Consider the following 27,536-nt stretch of genomic DNA (forward strand, 5'->3'; position numbering starts at 1 on the left):
CGACTAGCTAGCGCGGACACGCGACGGCGAGTTCGGGACCGTGCTGCTTTAGTAGTACCAAAAGGCGTAACGCTTACATTATATTGTAATTAACGAAATAATATAGATTATATAGGGGCATAACTACAGATGTGTGTCCTTTCATTGACTTTGTTTCTTTATGACTTTCTGAAAAATGCATATTTTTTAATGAAATTTTCAACAAACATGTTTGAGATTATGTGGATTACGATTATGTCGGAAGTGTAAAAAAAAAAAAAAGATTGGGGTAGGGGTCAGAAAAATCACACACCCAGTCTTTATTTCCTCTTACGTTCAAATGAGATGTAGGAATAAACCAAACCCTTTTTGTTTCTCCATCAAAATCCGATATACACCATGTGAAACTGTATTAAAAAAAGAAATATTCATTTTTCATAAAGTTATAAGAAATCAAAATCGATGATGGACGGGGTACACAACTGTATTTATACCGATTATATTTAGCTTTAATAACGTACTTAGTTTATTAAAAACGAATCGTCGTCTTTTTTATGTTTGTTTTTGCAATGTTTTTTCTTCCCTCAAAAGGCAAGTGCTCGAAAATCTAATTTCAGTTTCTCGAACTCTCGGCTGTCACTGTTACCACTTAAGTCCCTTGCTGTCAAGCCGCTGACAAGTTGTGTCCCTTTATCCTCCTTAACTGCAAACGTGTAGCAGCTCCTCCTTTGCTCTTTGCTTTAAACAAGTAAGTCGATTCTTGCACATTTTTCCCATTTTAAAACTAATTATTTCATCTTAATGCTGCCGATTTTAAGTTTTTAAAATCATCTTTGTCCTAAAGACATAAATCTGGAAATCGCCCTTGTGAAAGTATGCAATCTACATTGAAATATACATCTCTGATGTGTGCAGTTTTCATTTGAATATTAATTTGAAATGAAAATGTGAATTATTTCAATATTTAGGTCGGAATTATTATTTAAGAAATCTGTAATATTGTATTTTAATTATTGATATTTCCAATACATTGATGCGATTCCTAGCTGTAGCCACATGTAACTGTTTTATGACCAGAAACTGGAAACTAGAACAAAAGTGTTTAAACCACAAATGGTTTTTTTAGGTTAATTTAGTAGATTTAGTTTGTTTCGCAGGTTCGATTTAACTTTTATCGAATATATTGCAACTGTTTCAGTAGTTGGTTTGCCATGAATCGAAAATTATAAAACTTTATCCTGTTAGATAAGAAGTTAATGCAAACGATTTTTAAAAAAATGAGCTCTTATGAAGCCAGCGTTATCATGAGTCTCTTGACATATTTAGTTACAATGAAGAAGAGGTGGAAAGGTTTAGCAGACATAGGAGTTAGGTGGAATCTCGACAGCTCTCAGCGAAACTCTGCCGAATATGGTATTAGATAGGGATTGATTGGCATTTAATTGAGCACTTGTTAAATAACCGTTTAAGTTTAAAATTGGAGAATCCAGTGAGGTAGATTTCTAAGCGATCGTTCGATCTGCTAGATATAACAGCTAGATTCCCCTCGATAATGTCTTAAAGTAAGAAAAGTGCGTTGAACTTATGCAGTTTAACAGCGCCATCTGGTCTTTGGATGTCTTTAGTAACATCTATTGTTGCAAATATTCAAAGTGTCTGATCTGATTGTTTCTCCCAGCATTCCTCCCTGTCTCTGAGACCCCATTAAAAGGTCATGGGCCTGTCCTTTCTCATGTGACTTAATGAAATATAAAGACTCCAGTCACGCTGCTAGAACGCGGCGTGACGAGTCATACAACTGCTCACAATCTGGGTTAACCTGAGAATTAAGAGGGAATCCAACAAGATCAATATTTCTGATATATATGGGTGATGGTTTGAAAATATATGAGAGCCTATAAGCCTCAAAATTTTAATCTGAGAACAATTGAGAGAACTGGATTTTCACAGGACAGTAGTGATGGGCGATCTTTAGACTGAAAGATTGACTCATATAATAATACTTAGAGCATTATCTTAGTATCGCAACGAGTAAAGTATCAGATCCAACAAATTGGGGACAAAGTAGGTGTCCATTGGTTGGAATTCGTTATTTAAACCTAAGAAATAACTAGCATTCGTGATCCTTTATAAATTCTAAACCAGAATACAATACGAACAAGAACGTCATTAAATTTTCTCGTGTAACAAAAAATAATGCTTTAAATATCTATATTTAATTTTTTTAATGTATAAAATATGTAATTATATAAAATATATATTAAGCAAAGATAATATTGTTTGATCGAATATAAAGATCAACTCTACAGCATTCGTGTATTGGCGACTAAACACGTAATCATGTTTTTCACAAAGAATATGTTGAAGTCGCGACTGTACTGGGCGAAACAATATTGTTACATATATATATATGTGCGTGTATGTGTGAATCAGTTTTGGTTGGTTTCTTTTTTTGTTTTTTGTTTCTTTGCATTGAGAAAATTAAATGAAGTTCATGTTTGAAGTATTATTGTATTCTGGTTTCGGTATTTCTTCTGAGTTTCTGCTCTTAACACGAGGGATCGCTTCAGTTTTCTTTGTCTGTTTTCGATGGTCACTGATCAAACAGATCTACTACTGTATGTAGGAAATGGGCTGCTCTACCGTCTCAGGTCAACTGGGTAGAGTAACCTGCTCGACGAAGTATCACTCCAGATCCTCATCTATATCGTGTTTCCTTATGGCCGAGGACCACATTTCGACATACAGAGCAGAATTACATGTATATAATAGTCTAGACACGTTGCACTCTCTACATTCATAGATTCTAGTGCGTGCCACAGTGTCAAGAGTGGGTGAAGTGGACTTATTTCTTATTCCTCTCTACGTGTTAGTACGCTCCTGTTACAGTATTAGGGTCTAGTGAGCTATATCTATGCATTACAGCTATATCTGTTCATTACATTCTTTATGCTTGTTTAGGCTGAATGGAGGAAACAGTATTTTAAGATGTTGTAGCAGTCTTTTGGAGGGATTTCAAGATTTTTTTTTTTTTGTAGTGACGGACAGGGCTTGTGTTGAAGCTTGCTGTAGAATCATTCTGTGTCCGTCACATGTCTAAGAAGTCTTTTAGTTTTAATATTTTGGAGCTACTACAGTTTTGCACGACATCTGTTACGTTTTTCGTTTGTCACCTAACAATTCCGCTTTTTTTTAAAGACTTTTTTACTTGACGCCCACCTGTATGACGCTGCAGAATTCCTTTGGCCATTCGACCTGTTAGAAATAGCAGTCATATCTTCCTCAAAATAATTCGAGTCGCTTTTATTTTACAATTGGCTTTAATTTCCTGTAGAAACTACTCATCTGAATGTTACCCTCCTGTCATTCTTTGTTGAGCACCTTTAACAGACTTCATCTGTAGGTGTGCTACTGTTTAATGAGATTCCTATCACAAATGTTGACACTATTGGAACGATATTTAAAAAGTATTCTCCAAAACAAGACGTCTCAGGCTTTGCATAAGCTGTATCTTTCTATATCTTGAATTGTACAGATCAATCTGTATCAACACATAGTTGAATACCTCCCTGGGATCCTGCCTCATATTTAGAAACCACGGAAGTTCTTCATAGTTTATATAATTTCTGTGTGTGGCTCTTGTATAGTTGTCAGGCTGAAGCGAAAGTGTGAGAAAGCAGAACTGTTCCAAAAGGAAACCCGCGAGAAGTGATGGAAAGAGACCAGATGGTCTTACCCTTTGTCCCTGGGGAAGAGGTAGGTGCCTCATCTGGGGCTCCACGATCTGTGACTCTTTTGCTCCCTCCCATATCCTGAGTGTGCGGTAAATGGGAGGGTCACTGCTTCCGTAGTCGAGCGGAACAAAACCCTGAAGTATCAGGACCTGGCAGTGAACTATCTCTTCCCGCCTGTGATATTTGAGACGTTTGGAGGGGGCTGGACCTCTAACGATGAAGTTCTTGTCATTGTTGGTAGTTCGCCTTGCCGAGTTGTCAGGTGATGCCCATAAGGGTGCTTGGCTTTTCCAACGTCTTAGCCTCGCCATCGCCCGTATTAATGCCGCGAGCGTGTTGGCTTGTTTCAATACGTTCCGTTGAACCTTGTGATAATGCAACCAGTTAAGGCATTTGCTGATGCATTGTTGTTGTTTTCCTTTCTTCTCTTTTTTTTTTTTTTGCTTTGTTCTTCGTTTGTATAAATTGTACAGAAAATCAAATGTTTCTTAGAGGTAAAAACAAACAAACAAGCAGAAACAAAACCTATGAGGTAAGGTACGAAACTCTCCTGGCGCCGTTTTATTTATTGTGGTTTTGTTGTTGAGAGATTGAAGCCCCAGGTAGAATTGAATCTATCTTTTACTTGTTTCAGTCCTAGGAGCATGGCCATGCTAGGGCACCACATTAAAAAATTTTTCTCGACCCCAGGATTTATTTTCATGTCTGGTACTTGTTCCTTTGACCTCTTTTGCTGAATCACAAGTTCACGGGGACGTGTATGGGCTTCCACATAGTTTCCTCTCTACCACATTCACTTAGAAGTCATTGGATGGTACGTTGCTAGAGTAGAAGACGCCAGCGTGCCGTGTAGTGGGACTGAATTTGAAGCCACGTGGTTGCAAAGCGAGCTTCTTAACCACTGTACACCATCGTTAAATATTCCTCTTGATCAAAAGTGGTTCTTGAGATCACTCTTGTTGGTATGTTTTGATTCCAGTGTCGTAAATGTGGGGATGTTGTGACTTCTACTCTTGTTGTCTTTTGTATATCAAGTGTGATGGTTTTATATGATGTCCTCTTGTGTTGCTGGTGAAGATCTGGTGTATGCTGCTGCTTTAAACTTGTTGTTTTGGATCCAAGTTTCTTAGTGACCAAAGCATTTTCATAAGTTTGTCCTTCATGTCTGAGCTTGGTTTCAGACTTTAAGTTAACCCTTGAAGTAAAGATTTTTGCCAACATAACATGGCAGTTCTGGTTTAGGACGAATGTTGCTGCAATTTAGCCCCAGGAGACATCATCTCTAGCTGGCTATACGACACGATCTGTGTCCTTATATTTTCGAACAAGGGAATCTAGCACCCCCTCTCAGCTCAAAACAATATCTGTATATCGCAGTTTCCAGGTTATTTCCCTTCAACAGCACAGAATAATTGTTCGGCTTGAGGTGGTGCTGCCAAATTTCCCCATTCAAAATATATAGTTTTCAAAGTGACAACTAGTCACTAATCTATAAATTAAAAAATTACTGTTTTTTTAAATCACACAACGAAAGAGATTAGTTAACCTTTGTTTTATATATTCTCAGTAATATAAAGCTTTCCTTTCATTAGTCTTAAATTACTCTAAGGTTGAAGGAAAAATATGGTAATGTGCATCATATACAATGCATAGACACCAAGGAAATAAATATATCCTGTGTATCACATGTGATTCAAAGGTCAAGCAAAGGTTCAAATAAAGTTAAAGCACCATTTGAGCACGATCGTTTCCAGCTTTGCCTTACTGGCACTTGTGCCAGTGGCATGTGAACAAAACATTGGACTGACTCCCGTGCAGGTGGCACATAAAAAGACACCATTTGAGCATGGCCGTTGTCAGTACCACCGAACTGGCACATAAAAAGCACCCACTACACTCTCAGAGTGGTTAGCGTTAGGAAGGGCATCCAGCTGTAGAAACTCTGCCAAATCAGATTGGAGTCCCCAGTCAAATCGTCAAACCCATGCTAGCATGGAAAGCGGACGTTAAATGATGATAATGATTTGTGGTGTGGTGTCTGGATAAAGGTGGAAGGGTGTGAATGTTATTACCCTCTGTGTGTATGGTTGTCTGTATGTTTTGTTGGTGAAAGAATGGATCCATGTCATACTTCATGCAAGAAATTGCATAGCCTTGGTGGTCTGACTGGTAGTTGGCTAGCTTGTATTTTGTGTTTCTTGAATGGACAGTGGTGAATGGAGTTGAAAGGTTTGTTAAGAAAGGGCACTGGTTGTGACCCTTTCAGGTCTGAGTGTGCTGGGAGGCTATCCTCAAACTGGAGACCTGAATACGTTTGTTGCAGTGGACACTACTTGAAGACATTCAGGTGCACTGCTGTGCCCCCTTCTTTGCAACCACTTTCATCTCATTTGTGTCTTTGAGTTGTTGTCCCCAAAGACCAAACAAGTAGAAGTCAGCACCAGATCCGGGCTGTATGGTAGAGGGTGGGGAAGACCATTGATCAATCCAATTTAATGATTGCCTGATTTTATTGCCAAAGATGTGAGATTCTTGTTTGGTCTTTTCTTCCTAATAGCTTCCCTAAGCCTTTTGGATATTTCAGTGTTTCTTTTGCTGTTCACATTGAAATTACATTCTAGAAAATCATGAATGACATCCTTGTCATCCTCCAAGAACATATTGCTATGACTTTCGGTGTCAATTGCTGGCTCTTGAACTTCTTATGTCTTGGAGGAGATATATGACACTATTTCGTAGACTCAGCCTTTGTTTCCTCAACATAAATACAATCCCATTTCATTCCCTGTCCTCAAATTGGAAAAAACCTGACCCCCATTGGCTACAAATGCAGATCAGAGCAGACTTCTTGCCTTCTTTCCTTCAAATGCCAAGGTAGCCCCCACTTTGGATAGACTTTCCAATACCCAAAATCTTTCACCATCTTCTTCAATGCATTATGACCACAGTCCAGTTGTGCAGAAAGCTCATGGATTCTGACATGTCTCTCTTTTGTGCAAATCAATTTGTCCACTTACTGGCAAATTTGTGTCAATGGTTGCAGCTGATGGTCTCCCAACTGTGTGGCCCGCCTCTAGTGCTGCTGGCTTCCCCTTCTTTAAACTTCATCCATTTGTGCACATTGGTCTTGTCAATGGTGTCATCTCTGTAATCAGCCTGATGCCTTTTGTGGATGTCAGACGGTCTGTGTCCTTCCTTCATGAAGAACTCAATGGCTGCTTGTTGCTGCTATTTGGAACCTATTATTTGCTTGCAATGAAGAAGAACAAAGTTAGTGTAGAAGATGAGTTACTCTGCCAACCTATGCCATTTGAACGACTTGTGCCATTTAAGATTCTATGCCAACATTTTTGCATTACTTGTAGTTGAACCCTCATATTGGACCATTGGGTCTCAGGAATGTCTACATTATTTCATGTTTATTAGTATGTAGAATAACAAGATAACATATTTAGGCTAAACCAATGGCTTTTAGCAGTGACTTTTATGTCACATCAGTATATGGAAGAACAAAATATGGGGAGGAAACGTTTTGGCGCAGCCATTTTAGTGCTGGTTGATTTGATGCTTGCTTGTTTGACATCAGACTCTTTAATGTTTCCCTGCCTCCCTTTCTCCCTCTTTTATTATGTGTGTATTTAGTTATGTGTAATCTCTCTCTCCAATTGGTAGGTTAGTTGATGAAGTTGCCGTTTTAAGAAAACCGCTAATCTCTTATTTTGGTTTTGCAGTTTAAAAAGATTTTTTTTTTTTATGGTGACTTTTCCTATGGTAAAATATCTTACAACAGTGTATATTTCTGTGCATGCACCTGTATTTGCTTCCAATACCAAACTGTACTTTCACCAAAACAGGTTGGATGTCCAGTCAACCATGCCAATTTGTTGGTGTCTTAACTGCTGTTGAGGTTTTTATCATCAAAAAGGCATGGCTGTGTGGTTTATTACTGGTTTCACAATCAGTCCACTGCACATCATGGGACATATCTTATTACACAGCCTCAAGTTGATCAAAACCTTGTAAATGAAATTTGTTAGTCAGAAATTATGGAGAAACTTGTTATAGAGGTTTTTTGTTCTTGGTTGGGTAGACTTACCCTGTCCACCATCACCTGGTGCATGAGAGTCTTTAGTGGTGTCCACTCTGTTGTAAGCATTAAGACCATGCTTCCCGTTTACCAATTACTTTCTTTTATTTTACCAGACTCCGAGACCTGAGAAAAGTCATGAATGATGCCTGACTAAGCGATTTATGAAATAAGCCTTATATCTTAAAAATCTATAATTTTACTTAGAATTATTTTTTCTTTTCTTTTAAGTTCTATTTTAGTTACTTCTGAAAATGGCTAAAGATAAAAAGAATAAAACTACTGAAGGGTGTGCCGAGAAAGTTGAAGTAAATTTGAATTCTTCAGGGGTTAACAAAAAACCCCAAAAGAAAGAACAAAAAGGTCCTAAAGAGAGTAAGGTAAACGAAGCGCCATCTCAAGGGAAAGATAAGAACATCAATGCTGTACCAGCAACAGGTAAATATTCCATTGTTGATTTTGATTTACCAGTTTTCTATATAAAAAAAAAGGGACTGTTTTATTAATCATCATCATCATCGTTTAACGTCCACTTTCCATGCTAGCATGGGTTGGACGATTTGACTGAGGACTGGTGAACCGGATGGCTGCACCAGGCTTCAATCTGATCTGGCAGAGTTTCTACAGCTGGATGCCCTTCCTAACGCTAACTACTCCGAGAGTGTAGTGGGTGCTTTTATGTGCCACCTGCACAGGAGCCAGTTCAACGGCACTGGCAATGACCACGCTCAAATGTATTCTAACATGCCAGTAAGGCAACGCTGGTAACGATCACGCTCAAATGGCGCTATTTACATGCAACTGGCATGGAAGCCAGACAGTTGCTCTAGCAATGATCACATTTGGATGGTGCTGTTAGTGCTCTGTTGATCGGATCAACTGGAACAGTTGTCATCATAACCAAAAGAGTACCAATGCGTTCACTTGTAAAAGATATGAATTCTTATGTTTTAGTTAGTGTAAGGTTTTTCTCATAACTGCATTACATCACAGATTAGAAAAGGATGGTCATGCCTGGAATGCTTTTGTTATTTGTAATGTGTGCTACCTACTAGTAGCTATGCAAACTGGTCAGAGCTATGTCTAGCTAGGATCATTATAGAAACTGCTCATCTCTCAGTTGGTTTTCTGTTAATTGATTCAATTGATTTTTATTTTCTCTGCTGTATTATTTCACAGAACTTGGTAACATTTTCTAATAAAAGGCTTTTTTTTTGTTTTAGATGCAGAGAAGAAGAAGAAGCAGCAGAAGAAGAAACCGAATGGACTTAATGCAGAAGACAGCAACAAACAAAATCATGTGGAAGGTGTGTGTGATTCGGTTCTCTTGTTACTAACATAATTGTTCAGTTCTATATGTCCACAGGCATGTGGCGTAGTACTTAAGAGCATGGGCTACTAACCCCAAGATTCCGAGTTCAATTCCAGGCAGTGATCTGAATAATAATAATATCGAAAAATACCTTAGGAATGAGAACCCAGGTTCAAAATTTCCCCAAGACACCTGATGAAGGCTGGAGGGTATATCAGCCGAAACGTTGTGTTAACAACAAACAAGATGAGGACAAATATCCATCAAATGTAAATAATGTGAATAATGAACATAATTGTTGGTATTAACATTTTTCTGTCCATTTTCAGAGTTAGCATGTAGTAGTGGTGGTTGTTTGACCTCAGTTCAAGCCTGGGTGATCAATGAGGGCTAACTTGGGGGCTAAACAGCAACAGTTGCTAACCCTTAAAAAAAGACTGTCCCGGTTTTCTTTTAAGGCTTTAGTAAAACTACATTAACCCTTTAGCATTAAACTGGCCATGTCATGCCCAAATATTTTGCTTGTTTGATGTTTAAACTGGCCAGATCTGGCCTCTCACATCAATCCTACGATGTCATTCTAAAAATAAACAAATCACATCATTGAAATTTTGTAGCTACAAGATAATGCATGATTAATTCAAAACAAAATCAATAAATATGCATAACATTTGGTAGAGTTATCTGAATGCTAAAGGGTTAATTCGTGGTCTTATATAATACAGTTTCATGTGCCCTGACAGATCACTAGCAGGTTGCATGACCACATAAGAGTCTCACTTGTTGACTCTTCGTAACCTAGGTTTATGCATCTCTTATACAGTTGACTAAAGTTTTTTTGTCATCTCATCTGTGACCATCATCATCATCATCATCAAGCACAAACGTTTTTGTATTTTTCTTTGTAGGAAATGTGAAAGCAACAAAACAAAAGAAATCCGAAGAGAACGTGACTGGCGGTAGGTGACTTTAACCATTCAAATATATGATTGGGAGTTTTTGTGAATAGGTGCAGGAGTGGTTACACAGTTAAGAAGCTCACTTTGCAACCACGTGGTTTCAGGTTCAGTCCCACTGTGTAGAACCTTTAGCCCCAGGCTGACCAATACTCCATGCAAATTTGATTGAAAGAAACTGAAAGAAAGTTGTGTGTGGTGTGTGTATGTATACATATATATATATATATATATATATACACACAAAGCAAACAGAAAATGGAGAAGTACTGATTAATAGCAATTGACTTACATCAATTATTTAAATTCAATACAAATAGACTGCATCCCATCTAACAGCTGTTTCTGCTTCCAGTGTGATATGGCATTGCCATTGATATTCAAAATATGTAAAAAATATTAATCATATTTGGTGATAAAACCGATCAGAAACAAGGAGCTTCGTATGATTAATATTTTTACATATTTTGAATATCAATGGCAAAACCATATAACATTGGAAGCAGAAACAGCTGTTAGATGGGATACAGTCTATTTGTATTAAAAAGTAATAGTTAATGTTAGTCAATTGTTGTTCATCAATATTTCTCCATTTTCTTGTTTTTTTTAAATTTTGATTCTTGATAAACTTATGTTTATCCTTGTCTTTACTTGTAATTTTATGAGCATGATATGTTTGCATATGTATGCCCAGGGTTAAACATAGGTAATATACTGGTAGTGTAATGGATACTTCTATCCCTTAGACAGTTATTTTTAACCTCTAACTCAACTAACCTATATGTATATATATATATATATATATATATATATAGATGTAAGAATTTACTGTGATTAAGGCTGCATGACATTTGATTATAAATAAATAAAATAAAAAATACACATTGTGTACAGGACATCACCAATGAGTGAAAAATATATAAATGCAGGAGAGAAAAGTACAGGACAAAGTACCAAAAGAAGATAACTCACACGTCAGTTATTAGACAAGTAATAAACAGTCCGACAACTGATGAGGGAGTCATCTTCTTTTGCATTTTCTCCTGTACTCTTCTCTCATGTGTTTATGTATTTTTCACTTGTTGTTGATGTCCTGTACATAATGTATATTTTTTAAATTTTATTTACCGTAAATCCTCAAGTATAGTCCGCCCTTGAGTATAATATGCAGGGGATTTTTAGGGAGCTGTACCTCTGAAAAACCTAAACCTTGTGTATAATACGCACCTCTTCTCTAACTTGAGTCAAGGAGGTCTATATAACGTCCTTTATTATTATTGTGTATATAACATAATGCAAACGTGTAGCTTTTTTGTGCACTTTGTTTGCAGAAAATAAAGAAATAACAGTAATAACATCAGTGAAAAATAAATATTAAGTAAATTGCCTTTACATATTTATCACTTAGAAAATTTTGCTTAGAAAATATTTTCCAGTTTTAATCTCGTATATAGTACATACTAGAAATTTTGACCAGTAAATTTTTGGAAAAATGTGTGGATTATACTCGAGAATTTACGGTATATATATATATATATATATATATATATATATATATATATATATATATATATATATACACACACACACACACACACACACACATACAGGGTGTTCAGGCCAAATTTGACAGTTTACGTAAAAATAAGAGAAAACACAAAATCTCATCCACAGATAAAAGTATTTTAAAAAATCAAAAAAAATATCGACTAAGTTATGGCTGAGAGATAACAGCTTATTCAGAAGCTGCCCTCAACTTCCACCACGGCCGGTTCAGAAATCTGGTGCATGCATTTCTCACTCTGTGCCTGGGAAGATATTCAAACACTTCCTTGATCTTGGCTACCAGCAGGCAGAGTGATTGGTGTTTTTCTCAACCATGCCCCACACATAGTAATCAATGGGATTGCAATCAGAGTAATTAGGAGGCAAGAAACAGGGGAGTGTGAAGCCTTAGAAATTCTCCAACAACCACTTCTGACTCTTTCCAGAGGTAATGCAAGGAGCCACACATATGGCCTTCCAGCAGCAACCCTCTCCAGGTCAGGGGTTGACCACAATCTCCAGCAGATGGACATAATGGTCTGAATTGAGCCTAAGACTGTGTTCAAAGATGTGGAGATGAATTCCATCGTTTGGGTACAGTTAGAACACCTGCTGTGTCCCTTCCTGCTGCCCATGGCTTCATAGTCGCTGTTGCAGCAATCTCTGTCATGTCTTTCAGCCTTTACAGTGTCCGCAGAGCATTGAGCAGCAGTCATCCTCATCATTTAACATCTATTTTCCATGCTGGTATGGGTTGGACAGTTTGACTGGAGCTGACAAAGCCAGGAGCTACACCTGGTTCCGTTGTCTGTTTGGGCATGGTTTCTGCAGCTGGATGGCCTTCCTAATGCCAACCACTTTATAGAGTGTATTGGGTACTTTTTATGTGGCTCCAGTAGTAGCAGGGTCACCAAGTTCCTTGCAATTGGGAGTTGGAGAAGTAGAATTAAGTGGCTGTGGCTTGGTGCCAGTTGAGAGATTTAAGGTATAGAAGGTACAGATATAGGTGTCTTGCTGCAGAGTAGATTCTTGGACACCCCAGTTGGGAAATAAAGGAGAGTGATAGTGAGAGAGATGATGGTGGGGATGTTTTGGGACATGCCCTCAAGGGACATTGAGGATGGCAAAGATAGGGGAGGTGATATAGAAACTTGGGCTGGGGTGTGGGCAGGATGAAGTGACTGTAGCAAATGATGGAGAGAACTATAGGAGAGGCTTGGGGGCAGGGGTTGCAGTACATATGTAAGGACATTGAGGGTGGTAGCAAAAAAGTGAAGAGTGGATGACAGAGAACAGTCAGATGGTAAATAACATGTCCAGAGAAATATTGCTTTCATTCATTTAAGATAATAATACTATTATTATTATTATTAATTTCAATATTATTGTAGAGCTTACTAAAAAGAAAACACAGAAGCAGCAGAAAGGTAAGAATTTTTAATGTTTTCTTTTATGAGTCGCTCATTTTAACCCTCTAGCATTTAAACCGGCCAGATCCAGCCTCTCACATCTATCCTACAATGTCAATCTTAAAACAAACAATCACATCGTTGAAATCTTGAAGCTACGAGACATAGCAAAGCATTACATTCGACAGAATCACCTGAATGGGTAGCCTCTCCTTTCCGTAGCTGCTTTTGGAAATTGGTCTCAAGAAAAATCTATTAAGATAACATAGAATTTGGTGTTGCTGAAGGAAAGCCTGAAAAATGAACCATTCAAAAGAAGTCTTGTTACTATTATCAGAAATAAGTCTATCAAGTTTCTGGAAGTGTGTTTTAGATTCTGGTATCAATGTCAGATTATCCTATCGGAATAGGCTACAGATTATCCTATCAGAATAGGATAATCTGTAGCCACAGAGAAGAGGATATGCACATTCACCAAATCTTGACCCTTTAGTATTTAAACCAGCCATATCTGGCCAAAATATTTGACTTGTTTTATGTTCAAACCAGCCAGATCTGGCCTCTTGCACCTACTCTACAATGTCATTTCAAAAATAAACAATCACATCATTGAAGTCTCAAAGCTATGGAGATAATGCGTAATCTAAAACAATGTGAATAAATAAACATTACATTTAACAGAATAGTCAAATGCTAAAGGATTAAAGCTATAATGCTACAGAGCTGATGCTTAATAAGATCAGTAGGCCTTTGTAGTCCCATGTCTTTTGGAATGTAATAGAAAGTCTGTCATTATTATTTTGTAATTTACGTCAGATATTTGTCAGGCTCATTCATAACTAATTGAAGCCATTGTGCCATAATAACAATTGGTTTTATGCTATAAATATGTTTTTTTTTCTCTTTCAGAAGAAACTCCTACACCAAAGACTGGGCAAAACAATGCTTTGAAAGGTAAACAATTTTTGTTGTTGTTAGATAGTTTTAAATGTTAATGTTGCTTCTACATGTTAATGTTGCTTCTACATGTGTGCCTAATTAACACAAACATCTTTGATGCAACATCTTCCACATTTTAGTGTTTTCTTTGTTATTTTTCCTTTATAGAAAATGGGAAAAATAAGAAACATAATACCAGTGGAGGAAATGTGACAGATGGATCTGCTGGAGAAGGTAGAATAATATTTAGCTACTGAAATATATATTGCTGCTTTAGAATTTTAATTTAATCTACATTAAAAGAAAGCAAAATAAAAGTTCTAAGAAATTGATGGCATCAATAAACTACCTCTAATTCGAGCTCCATTAAGCAGGTTATCATCTCATTTGGTGCCTTAACCAGTTTGTTCTCATCTCATTTAAGGTGGCTGTGTGGTAAGAAGCTTGCTTACCAACCACATGGTTCCAGGTTCAATCCCACTGTGTGGCACCTTGGGCAAGTGTCTTTTACTATAGCCTCGGGCCAACCAAAGCCTTGTGAGTGGATTTGGTAGATGGAAACTGAAAGAAGCCTTTTGTATATATGTATATGTATGTGTGTGTCTGTGTTTGTCGCCCCAACATCGCTTGACAACTGATGCTGGTGTGTTTACGTCCCCGTAACTTAGCAGTTCAGCAAAACAGACCTATAGAATAAGTACTAGGCTTACAAAGAATAAGTCCTGGGATCGATTTGCTCGACTAAAAAAGGCCGTGCTCCAGCATGGTCGCAGTCAAATGACTGAAACAAGTAAAAGAATAAAAATCCTCCCCCACTCCAGAACCAATTCTATTCCTCCTCATCTTCCTCCATCCCTCTGCTCTTTCCCCTCTCCTATACTCAAGCCTTAACACCTCCTTTATTCCCTCATCTCTCCTAATGCCACCCCCCCGAACCACTCCTATTTCTCCCACTATCAATTACTAGTCATCTCTGTTTCCTCTATCAATCTCTCCTCACATTTTTATGAGGCTTCCCCCACCTGTCCACTCACCCACTCCAGTCCTCTGTATTCCCTTCGGCTCTGTACCTCGAGGGTGTGTCCTAATACACATCCATCACCCTCTCTATCTTTCTCTTAGCCTTTCTCTCTATCCCTGATTCTCCAACTGGGCTATCCTTGTAGATAGGTGCCTTGTAACAAGGCACCTATTACTATCCCTCTGTTATTCTTTTAACTTCTCATCAACTGGATGGAAAATGGACGTTAGATGATGGTGATGATGATTTTCTGAGAAATATCAGACTGAGAACGGTTGGTTAAATTCTGTCATGACATCATAAAGTACAAATTAAATTGAGAATTGATGAAAAAACTCACTAAAGATACCTTAGACATTCACTTGGGGCTAAATTGTATAACGTGTTTATTTTGTATAAAGAATACAACATATTAATTCTTTTGTTACCAACCCAGCTGAAACTGGCTCTGGCTCTGTAGAACAAATGTTTTGTTTTCGTAAGTTCTGAATTAAAATCTTCCACCAAACCCTAGTCACAATTTATGTTCCTGACACTAGTTTAATGATAACAAAGTTATTTTGCTAAATTCTCTGTTATATTTAAAATTAATTGAAAGAAACACAGAGCATCTCAGCAAAAGTATGGTAACAAAAGGGTTAATAAATGAGTAATTTAACCCTTTTGATGCCAATCTGGCTGAAACCAACTCTGGCTCTGTAGTACAAATGTCTTGTTTTCATAAGTTCTGAATTAAAATCTTCCACCAAACCTTAGTCACAATTTATGTTCCTAACACTTAGCTTAATGCCAACTAAGTTATTTTTACTAAATTCTTTATTATATTTAAAATTAATTGAACGAAACACAGAGCATCTCAACAGAAAAACAGTAATGAAAGGGTTAAGATCCACTGAAATTCTCAGCCATGCGATCTCCTTACTGCTGCTCTGGGAATATTTATCAACAAACTGTTTAGTGTGGGAAAAAACATTTATCATCATCATGTTGCTTCTACATGTGTGCCTGATTAGCACAAGCATATTTAATGCAACAGCTTCCATATTTTGCTGTTTTCTTTTGTTGTTTTTCCTTTATAGAAAATTGGGAAAAATAAGAAACATAATAGCAGTGAAGGAAATGTGATACACACACACACGCACATACACACACACGCACACACACACACACACACACACACACACATACATGACAGGTTCATGTTTCTTTTTTTTATTTATGTGCAAATTAACGTTTGTGTACGTGGTGTTCCCATGCAGATAACTAACGCAAGGGAGGATAATCATTCCTTCAACGTCTTTGGCGGAATTAGAAGATGGAATCAGAAATTTGGCATTAAGGAAAATGATGCATTGGATGTGAATATTTATTTGATTTGTTGGTTACTTGATGTGAAATAATGTTCATATGAGTTGTTAGAATCTTTCTGAATTGCTCGTTATCATTTGTACACGTGTTGCTAACGATCATTGTAGACTAAGTCAGTCAACAAATAAACTTCATGCTAGACATTCTTGAGGCTTTGCAATGTTGTGATAGAACATCTCTGTTTTTTTTTTTTTTTTGTTATTAGCGTTCAACTCAATCACTATGTCTGCATCAAATTTTTCATGGAATTTGGTAAGATCTGCTACCAAGATCCTGTTCCGTTATTTCTTTTGTTTGAACCTGGTGAAGCCTCCTGGCTTGCCAGTCCCCAGTCAAACTGTCCAACCCATGCCAGCATGGAAAACGGACATTAAAAGATGATGATGATGATGATGATGATGATTGTCTTATGCAATCCCATACTGTGTCATCCTGTGCCTTCCTAGAACTTTTTTGTCAGTCATTGTGATTATTATTATTATTATTATTATTATTATTATGATTTAATTTCAATATCATTGTAGAACCTGTTAAGAAGAAGAAAAAGCATAAGCAACAGAAAGGTAAGGTTTTCTTCTCTGTCTAATTTCATATCCTTTCATATTCATAATTGCTTTTGAAAATTAACTTCATCTGATATTTGGGTCTCGGAATATATCTAATGAGTTCACAAATGGAGTTTGCTGCAGTTAAAGTGGAACAAATGATTGAATACATTAAAAAAATCGATTTTTATTAGTTTACAGTTGTCAGAAATGAGTTTGTTGCTTGTGGGTTGAGAGTGTCAGTATTTCTGGATCCAATTGGCAATTAGTTTGCTGAAAGCTGCATATAATAACTAGACAACACCGAACAAACATGTAAACAGGATTTGTTATACCACACTTGTCATAGAAAAGATGTTCACGTGTCATCATATATATTTAGGATCAACAAGATGAAAATAGTGTAATACAACATGCTAAAAACTGTCTTCCCAAAATTTAACACTGGGACTGGTTCTAGTTTTAACACAATGAATAACATAATGAATGTGTGTGTGTGGTGTCATGTCTAAAAGGAGTGTGTATTCATAATGTACTCAAGAACATGCTGAATTTGGTGCTGAAAAGGACTAAATTATTTTACTAAATTCTTTGTTATATTTAAAGTAATTGAAAGAAACACAGAGCATCTTAAAATAAATACAGTAATGAAAGGGATAAGGAAACTTCTAGAGCAATCCGGAGAAGCTGTCTTGTGAACACTAAGCCACCGATTGGGCAAAAGTTTGGCTGCACACCTGATCAAACCATTGCTGTGTCATGACATGAAATTCATAATATGGCAATGCAAGTTCACATCCTGCTACCAGTTCATCTACAATTTGTAAGAGATTGTTTTAGATTTTGTTAGCTGAATGTATTAGGGTTCCATGTAAAGGAAGAATATTTATGTACTCAAAGATGGTGGCCTCAGCAGCATCTTTAACGCTACATTGCAACAGCACCGAGGCTTAGTAAGCAGTGATTGGTGAGCATTTTGTAAAATATTGTCTCGTGTGCTGTGGATTGTAATGCAGTGTAGGAACAGACCCGACATATTTAGTTTGTAGGTGACCAAATTAAATATTTGTCTGGCTCTAGTTCTGCTTGTTTGCAGATGGCTGAATCTAGTGTTCCATGGCAATAATTGTGATAATTGGTGGTTTTATGCTATAAATAAGTTTCTTTTCTGTTTCAGAAGAAACAACAACTACAGCAAAAGCTGGGCAAAACAACACCTCATCAGCTCCAAAAGGTAAACAGTTTTATTTCTATTAAATATCTTTAAATATTAACATTTGAAGCATTTGTGTCTAAATACCAGAAACATCTTTGGTATAACTATTTTCCGTCTTTTATTTTCCTTTATAGAAAATGGTAAAAAGAAGAAATCCAATAACGGCGGAGAAAATTTGCCAAATGGATCTGCTGGAGAAGGTAGAAAACTTATTGAAATATTTTGTTGCTGTTTTAGAATTTTGATTTAGAATACATTAAAAGAAAAATATCAAATCAAAAACTCTAGATAAATTGTAGTTATCATTAAGATGGCCTTCATTTTATATATCGTTAAGTAAGAGCCAGCTCTCTCTGCAACATTTGACCTCTTGTTACTCTTTCTATATCTTAAGGTCAGAAGGCAGTCCTCAATTTCTAGGGCAAAGAGCACTTCTCTTACATGAGATTAATGGTATTATGTTACTTTCTGATGATATATTTGTGAGAGGCAGCTCTACAGCAATATGTGAAAGTATCTGATGGTATAGTTAGACAACTTGTCCAGTGAAATACGTTTTCCTTTAAAACAACAAAATAGCAAAGGCAGAGAGCTTCTTACAATGCAAAAAGAAAAAGTTTATGTATTTCAGGCACAACAACCCATCATCAGAAGTGAATGGAGTAAAGAAATGTGAATATGTGTAGAACCATTCATGTTGATTGTTGAGTGCAGACGGGTTGGTACTGTATTGACTCACATTTCTTGACTACATTTACTACTGACAATGGGCCTTTACACCTGAAATATATAAAGTTTAATGAACTTGTCCCTTTTAGCATTGTAAAAAGCTCTCTCTCTTCATTATTCTGTTATTCTACTTCTTTATCATATTGCTTCAAACTGGATGTCCTGCTCTTCTTTCTTAGTTTTGTTTATTTATTATATTATTTCTCATTTCAATATCATTGTAGAACCTGTTAAAAAGAAGAAAAAACATAAGCAACAGAAAGGTGAGATTGCTCTTCCCTTTCTAATTTGATGTCTGCTACCTTAAATGTTTGCATGTTTTTTTCACACCTATTATGAGTTTGTACGGTTTGCTGCAGTTGATGAGAAAGATTTAAAAAAAAAAAGAAACTCAAATTTTTGTTTGGTTACGATTATCAGAAATGAGCTCATCTATAATTTCTGAGAAGTAGTTTTAGATTTTCTTATCTAACTGTAATCGGATTTCATCTGAATATGGATCTTGCTCACAGCATATAAGAGAAGGACCTGCACACTCAGGAAAATGCTAGCCCCAACATCTCTCAAACATTGCTGAGATTTAATAAGCAACAACTGATGAACATTCTGTAAATCATTGTAGTCTTGTATTTTGCACAAAATAATAGAAAGCTACAACAAATTTTTTTTACATATTTCATTTGTTGGTTACCAATGAAATACTGTCTGGTTATAATTCTGTTCATTTATAACTAACTGAAGCCATTGTGCCATAATAACAATTGTGTTAATTGGTTTTATGCTATAAATATGTTTTTTTTTCTTTTTCAGAAGAAACAACTCCTACACCAAAGACTGGGCAAAACAATGCTTTGAAAGGTAAAGTTTTTTTCTTGTTGTTGTTAGATAATTTTAAATGTTAATGTTGCTTCTACATGTGTGCCTGATTAGCACAAACATCTTTGATGCAACATCTTCCACATTTTAGTATTTTCTTTGTTATTTTTCCTTTATAGAAAATGGGAAAAATAAGAAACATAATATCAGTGGAGGAATTGTGACAGATGGATCTGCTGGAGAAGGTAGAATAATATTTAGCTACTGAAATATATATTGCTGCTTTAGAATTTTAATTAAAAGAAAAAATACAGCAAAATAAAAGCTCTAAAAAGTTGCTAAAAGTTATCATTAAACTAGCCTACAATTTGAATACCTTCAGGTAAATTGTATTTGATCCATCTGTGATCTGTCAGCTATCAAATAGTGTTTGATTTTTATTATGAAATGGTCCAAAGCATTCTCTTATTTGGTTTAATCACTTGTCTATCAGCCAGATTTTCATTTTAAACCTTCTTTCACTTTTCTGTGCTAACGTGTGTGTGTGTGTATCACAATATTGTCGCAAGGTTTAGTTTTTTTTCTCATCTCATCTTTACACAAGGCACAAAGACACACACACACATAGAGTAGTTCTAGAGGGAGCTTTTGGGGAATATTTATAAACAAATTTCAGTATTCATTCTACATATTGCAAACATATTTTTAATGTAATTTTCCCATATGTATTATAAGCTGGTGGTGAGGGACACAAAAACTAACAGAAATGCGATGACTAGATCTGATAGCTTATTCTCTGTTGCCTCTTCAGCTCCCTGTGGAACTTTTTGACCCATGAACATGTCTTTGATTCCTTTCACTTTGTCCTCTACAATCTTCAGGTACACTTTCCATTTTCTTTCAAAGGTTGCTGAGAGGGTTCTCAGCTTTTTCTCATTCCTAGAAGATTAGCAATCTCTAAGGATCATTAAACACTGAGTTCTAATCCTTGATATGAGAAGGGGCTCCAGCCTCTCTAGTACTGCTTTAATCTGTGAATGTCCTCACTCTTCCTTTACTCTAAATAAGTGGACATCCTTTTGCTTTCTGTGGTTTTCTTAGCAAGAAATGTTTCTGTGCTGTAGATCTGTTAATTCTATGAAGAAGCGCCAGCCTAAAGGATTTGGCCTGTGTTTAGCAGCCTTTTTAATATTCTGCCCACAAACAAGTTATTGGTGTTATTTTTTTAAATGTCTGAGAGAGCAGCATACCTAGATGTGGAGATTCTGATGGCAAAGGTTCTGAGATTCTGATGGCAAATGTTCTAAACTTGTTCAGTGAATGTCCATTTTCCATCCTGACATGTGTTGGTCTGACAGGAGCCAACAAGCCAGAGGACTGCACCAAGCTCCATTGTCTGTTTTTGCATCGTTTCTACAGCTGGATCCCTTCCTAACGCCAACCACTTCCCAGAATGTACTGACTGCTTTTTATGTGAGGTCACCAAGTAATTTCCAAGACAAGATCCTCCATCAACTGAGGGAGGAGTAAATTTGAGGGATGTGGCTTTATGCCAGAAGGTGGGAGGTGATTTTCTTCAGCAAGAAAGTGTGCCTGAAATGCCATCAATTACAGGACATTAACCACTAAGTGTTGTTTCTTTCTTTAAACCTTTCTGTTGCAATAAACTGCTTTTGTTACAGTTAATTTTGAAAATAAGAAGAATTTGTCAAGGGATTGTCAATGGAGTTCCAATCAACCATAGGTTGGTCAAAGGATGATGATGAGCGGTTAAAGTCTGAGAGGGGGACAGGAAGCAGGTGTTTTGCTGTAGGGAAGTGTATTGTTTTATATTTGTTTATAATAATATTTAAATTTCAATATCATTGCAGAGCCTGTCAACAAGAAGAAAAAGCACAAGCACCAAAAAGGTAGGGTTTTATTCTTTCTTAAATTCTATCCTCTTTCATGATTCTGACCATTCAATTAGCATATTAAAGTTATATATGGTTTTTTTTGTTTTCATGTTTATTTTTTGTTCTTTTGGATATTAGCTCAACCGATATTTTGGTCTCAAAAAACAAATCTAATGAAATCATTATTGGTTTGCTGCAGCTGAAGGGAAAAAAAATGATTCAATGTTTGTTTGGTTACCATTGTCAGAAATGAGTCCATCTTCAGTTTCTGAAAAGTTGTTTCAGATTTTGATTTCTGAATGTAAGAGAAATTCCATCTGAATATGGTAACAGGCACTGAGAGGAGGAGATGCACACTCACCAAGATTATGGCCTCAGCAGCATCTTTAACGCTACATTGCAACAGCACCGAGGCTTAGTAAGCAGTGATTGGTGAGCATTTTGTAAAATATTGTAGTCTCGTGTGCTGTGGATTGTAATGCAGTGTAGGAACAGACCCGACATATTCAGTTTGTAGGTGACCAAATTAAATATTTGTCTGGCTCTAGTTCTGCTTGTTTGCAGATGGCTGAATCTAGTGTTCCATGGCAATAATTGTGATAATTGGTGGTTTTATGCTATAAATAAGTTTCTTTTCTGTTTCAGAAGAAACAACAACTACAGCAAAAGCTGGGCAAAACAACACCTCATCAGCTCCAAAAGGTAAACAGTTTTATTTCTATTAAATAACTTTAAATATTAACATTTGAAGCATTTGTGTCTAAATACCAGAAACGTCTTTGGTATAACTATTTTCCATCTTTTATTTTCCTTTGTAGAAAATGGTAAAAAGAAGAAATCCAATAACAGCGGAGAAAATTTGCCAAATGGATCTGCTGGAGAAGGTAGAAAACTTAGTTATTGGAATATTTTGTTGGTTTTAGAATTTTGATTTAGAAATACATTACAAGAAAAATATCAAACCAAAAGCTTTAATAAATTAATGAAGTTATCGTTAAGCCTTTAATTTGTGTCAAATAGTCACTCATCTGTCACCAAACACTACAAGTCATCATCTCATTTGATATGTCCTTGAATCATTTCTGTATCTACAAAAATTTCAGTGATTTAATGTTCATCCTGAGTTGTCAAATTGCATGGAATTGACTAACTTAGAAACAGCAAAGTATTTTATTGGGGACTTTTGCCATTTATCGCTTTGTATGAGGTTGAGTATATTTCGTACTGCTTCTGTGTTTAGTGAAGCTACTGATGGGTAGGTTAGATATTCTAACTCTTCCACAGTTAAAAACAAAGAAACATTAATTATGCATGGTTCTTAATTTCAGTTCTCGAAGATTGCGTAAATAGTTTTAATGATAATTCTTCTTCCTCTATTTACTGTCAGACAAAAGTTACTAATCTGTTTTCCGTTTGTAAAAATGCTAGATTTATTCATTCAAAGGAAACAATGAATCATAAACACCAAGAAATAGTTCAGATCATTTTCAATGTTATCAACCTAACGATCCTAAGCATCTTTGATCTACTTCAATATTTTACTATTTTCTATGATTTGTACAGATAGTGCAAAAAAGAGGAAACGCAAGATCAGTGAAGAAAATGTGAAAAGTGGTGATGGTAGGTTACTTGTTCATTGGAATAATTTGCTGGCATTGTTTAACTTTACTCTTGTATAATTTAATATACTGAAACACTGGACGCAGTCAAGGAAATTGACTGGAAGAAAGCTATTTTAGCCTTGGATTGCCGTACCTAACCTACCACATTCTCACATTAAATAAGCAAAGTGTAAAAAGTAAAAAACAGGAATTTTATATATATATATATATATATATGTGTGTGTGTGTGTGTGTAAAAAAATTCGATGAAAAACATTGTGAAGAATTTTTATAACTTTCCCCAACCACTAAATATAATTTGATTCATTTGAACATTGGGTCTTACCGAGACCTTTGGAGATATGCTGTGCTTGAGAAGACCCGACAAGCCAAGTGAGGCCGTAGCCCATGGCCTATGCCAGTGGGTGTAACCAGCCCACTTATGAATACCCCTCATTCATTGGACAATAAACCTTGCTTGTGAAGACCTATTCAGGCAAGTGAAATCAAAATCAAAATCGCTGATGTGGCTGATGACAGTACCGCCTGATTGGCACTCGTGCCAGTGGAACATTAAAAATCGCATCCGAATGTGGGGTGTAACCGGCCCACATATGAGTACCCCTCATTCATTGGACAATGAACTTTGCTTGCGGAGACCTATTGAGGCAAGTGAAATCAAATCAAAATTGCTGACGTGGCCGATGACAGTACCGCCTGATTGGCCAGTGGAACGTTGAAAGCACATCCGAGTGTGATTGTTGCCAGGGCCAAGGATTGGTTCCTGTGCTGGTGACACGTGAAAAGCACCATTTGAGCATGATCGTTGCCAGCATAGCCTTACTGGCATATGAAAAACAACATTGAAGCGTGGTTGTTGCCAGTGCACGTAAAAAAAACACCCTTTGAGCATGACCATTGCCAGAACTGCCTGACTGGCCCTTGTGCCGGTGACACATAAAAGCACCCACTACACTCTCGGAGTGGTTGGCGTTAGGAAGGGCATCCAGCTGTAGAAACTTTGCCAGATCGGATTGAGCCTAGTGCAGCCTTCTGGCTCACCAGTCCTCAGTCAAACCGTCCAACCCATGCCAGCATGGAAAGCGGACGTTAATCGATGATGATGATTTGAAATCTAATTGATTTTATTGAAGATGAGCATTAATTACAGTGTAAAGCTAACAAGATATGCTTCTGTAAAGTTGAGGGTTTTAATTCAATTTCTAAAGCAGAGGTGTCTCAGATTACCATATTTGATGGCATAAAAGATGTGCAGACATGAGATGCATCTCAATTTCTAAAGCAGATATGCAGGAAAAATGGTTTTAGTACATTAAAGCATGTAATCATCATCATCATCATCATCATTTAACTTCCGTTGTCCATGCTGGCATGGGTTGGATGGTTTGACCAGGGCTGGTAAGCTGAGAGGCTGCACCAGCCTCCAGTTTGATTTGGCATGGTTTCTATGGCTGGATACCCTTCTTAATGCCAAAGAGTCCCAATTTTACATATAAGGACCCAGGGTGATTTTTCTTTAGCAAGAAAATATGCCTCATATGCCATCAATTACAGGACATTAACCAGTAGTGTTGTTTCTTTCTTTAAACCTTTTTGTTACCATATTTCTGTTGCAATAAACTGCTTTTATTACAATTAATTTTGAAAACAGGAAGAATTTAATAAAATTACTTTGTCATAATAAAACTGGTGTTTAGAACATGGATTAACACGAAATTTTGGTGGAAGGTTTTAATTTTTCGAACATTTTTAAAACCGGGAGTTTGTGTCATAGAACCAGAAACTGTTTCAGGTGAGTTGGTATAAAAGATGGCAGGGTGTCGGTTGAAGATCAAACGACCATCCAGAGACTTCTTTATTAACTCATTTGTGAGGGTGTAGTGTGTTGGTGTAACAGACGTAAAATCTTTAGTGAGTGTTTGCTGGGAGTCAGTTGTAAGCTAAGATGTACAGTGATGATGATGATGATATGTGGTGAAAGTTTGTAATTTAGTAGAAAATGTCAGGAAAAACTGGGTCATATTTCATTGTATAGGTTGATTGATGATTGGAAAATATTTGATCAGTTCAGTCTGTTAATTGTGACTTGAACCTGGACAATTACTGAATAGTTGATTGCTTTCTACAGCAAACCTGTTTTTTATTTGGTTCTTTCAGACAAGAATAAAACCACCAAACCAAAAGGTGCACCAAGTGACAACTCTCCAGCATCTCAAGGTAATCGATGTTTGTTTGGTGCTTTTGCTTCATCGTTTTTCTCTCTACAACTATTTCAACAGTAATTCTTACTCTGCAACTGTCTCCAATCTATGTAAATTCTTTCAGAAAACAATACAGTTGTTCTAAAAATGAAGGAGCCATTATGTGAATTTCTTCAATTTGTTTCTGTATCATAGTGTTTGCAGGATTCCACCACTGGGAAAATAGGTTCTTCCAATTCATAATTCAGTAGTTGACATCCTAAAAGTGGCTGAGATACTATGATTTAAACTGATTACATAGCTTTATATAACTTAGTGGTTCTAGGACTAACCTGTGGTTCATCACATTGTCATAAAAATGCTTAATTCCTAATCATGAGATAATTTGTGACAAAACTAAAATGTCATTGTACCTGTACCAAAGAAATAAAAATAGAAATTTCTTGGATTGATCCTTCTATGTGACTGACAACTAATAGTTCTAAAGATGAATTTGAAGGGTTTTTTTTTTCTTTCTAAGAATACTAAAAATATTGAGAGAAAACATTTTAACTTTATCATCATGAGTAGTGAAAATGTAATTAAAGAAGTAAAATTTCTATATAAGACAAGTGCTGAAAATGCAAAATTTTCAGGACTCAAACATTAGAGATAATTACAGATTTTCTCATTATGCTTTCTCCTTCAGCATTGTTAATAGTGAAACACTTTTGGCCAGGTACTACAGGGTTGTGTTCTTAAGCATTGGGAATAGTTTTTTTTTCTCCTTTGGTCCATAGGTAGCGTATTTTGTAATTTCAGTTTAGGGTTATAAAGGAAAATAAATCTAAGGATTTCTGCAATATACTTCAAACCAAATTTGCTGTTGCAAAATTATCCTTATACCAAGTGACATCTTGCTTCTCTTGTCAAGTATGAAGTCATGGAACACACATGGAATCAAACTCTAATAGTGAATAAAACCATAATTGATCATAGACTTTTCAAAGCTGTGGAAGCTATGTACAAAGTTGTATTATGTGTGGGTGAGAGTCAGCAATGATTTCAGAGAGAGTAGGAGTCCAAACTCAGTCTTTAATCCTTTCCTATTCATCATAGTCTAGTGGCCATGCTGTCCATGGGGACTGATATGCTGATATTCTAGTTCCCATAGCTGAATCTCTGAGAGCATTGGAGAAGGCATAGAATCAAAACTTAGAACTGAGAGGTTTTAATGTAAACTTAGCAAAGATGAAGTTTTTATTAAATAGTAAAAAAGACACTGTTATTCTCAGGGAAATGGCTTTGCTATGCAGAACTGGAGTAGGTATAAATTCTATATATTGTACGTACTGTAAGGCAAGGACACAGAAGATATGTAGTGGCATCACAGGCAGACTAACAGATAACATTATCTACATATGTGATGGATGCTCTGGAGCAGTACATGCTGTGAGCATACCAGAAATAGATTGTCTTAAGATAGCTTTTGTTAGCAAGATGTAATAGGAGGGGAGGTGATTGCTCTGAAAGTATAGCAACCAGGACAAGAACAAGTTAGAGAAAGTTCAGGGAGTGCTTGCAACTAAGGTGTTTTTCCTTAGAGATAGGGCAGATTGTATGATGCATGTGTTAGAAGTGTAGTACTGCATGGTAGTGTGACATGGGCTTTAAATGCAGAGGACTTGAGAAAACTGGAAAGAAAGGAAGCTTTGTTGGACGTGCAATGTGAATGTGCATGAACGACATGGTACAAATTTGGTGAGAGAAAATCTGAGCATTAGAAGAATCAGATGTAGTGTGCGAGAAAGAATACTGCACTGGTATGGACATGTGATGCATATAGATAAGGATATCGCTATTTATTTAGAAGTGCCGATCACTGAATGTGGATGGAGTTTGAAAAAGGGGACCCAAGAAGATTCAGTACAAAGTAGTGAAGATTGATTTCAGGACACCGTGAGGGAGATGAGAAGTGACTGGGATGACTGGTGATATGTGGCCCTTGAAAAGACACATCCAAATTGGCACCCATCAGCTCTCTGCAGCTTTCCTTTGGTTACACTACTTTTCCTCGCAATCCAGAGCCACATCTTTATACTCTCTTCTCTAAGCTGTATTGTGCTTTAGAATCAACATACAGTCTCAGATCAAATCCCTTGCCAGCTTCATGCATCTTCAAA

The 27,536-nt window shown here is 36.6% G+C and overlaps 1 protein-coding gene across 11 annotated transcripts in view; it reads left to right on the forward strand.

Moving 5' to 3' along the window:
• Nucleotides 1-671: 671 nt before the first annotated feature.
• LOC106870563 (uncharacterized) overlaps nucleotides 672-27,536 on the forward strand; it is a 32,000-nt gene continuing 5,135 nt past the window's right edge. The window contains exons 1-18 of one of the 11 annotated variants that reach the window (XM_089355639.1): nucleotides 672-727; nucleotides 8,032-8,238; nucleotides 9,024-9,107; nucleotides 10,021-10,071; nucleotides 13,005-13,040; nucleotides 13,932-13,976; nucleotides 14,130-14,195; nucleotides 16,875-16,913; nucleotides 18,073-18,129; nucleotides 18,246-18,311; nucleotides 19,065-19,103; nucleotides 19,651-19,698; nucleotides 19,836-19,901; nucleotides 21,528-21,566; nucleotides 22,197-22,253; nucleotides 22,370-22,435; nucleotides 23,115-23,171; nucleotides 25,331-25,390. In XM_089355639.1, the coding sequence (XP_089211765.1) occupies nucleotides 8,055-8,238; nucleotides 9,024-9,107; nucleotides 10,021-10,071; nucleotides 13,005-13,040; nucleotides 13,932-13,976; nucleotides 14,130-14,195; nucleotides 16,875-16,913; nucleotides 18,073-18,129; nucleotides 18,246-18,311; nucleotides 19,065-19,103; nucleotides 19,651-19,698; nucleotides 19,836-19,901; nucleotides 21,528-21,566; nucleotides 22,197-22,253; nucleotides 22,370-22,435; nucleotides 23,115-23,171; nucleotides 25,331-25,390 (1,060 nt within the window). In that variant the 5' untranslated portion in view covers nucleotides 672-727; nucleotides 8,032-8,054. The remainder of the gene's footprint in view (nucleotides 728-8,031; nucleotides 8,239-9,023; nucleotides 9,108-10,020; nucleotides 10,072-13,004; nucleotides 13,041-13,931; nucleotides 13,977-14,129; nucleotides 14,196-16,874; nucleotides 16,914-18,072; nucleotides 18,130-18,245; nucleotides 18,312-19,064; nucleotides 19,104-19,650; nucleotides 19,699-19,835; nucleotides 19,902-21,527; nucleotides 21,567-22,196; nucleotides 22,254-22,369; nucleotides 22,436-23,114; nucleotides 23,172-25,330; nucleotides 25,391-27,536) is intronic. The other 10 variants (XM_089355640.1, XM_089355641.1, XM_089355642.1 and 7 more) reach the window with 10 other exon arrangements.

The sequence above is a fragment of the Octopus bimaculoides genome, chromosome 7 (genome assembly GCF_046866305.1).
Source record: "Octopus bimaculoides isolate indiv1 chromosome 7, ASM4686630v1, whole genome shotgun sequence".
Classification (NCBI taxonomy): Eukaryota; Metazoa; Mollusca; class Cephalopoda; order Octopoda; family Octopodidae; genus Octopus; species Octopus bimaculoides.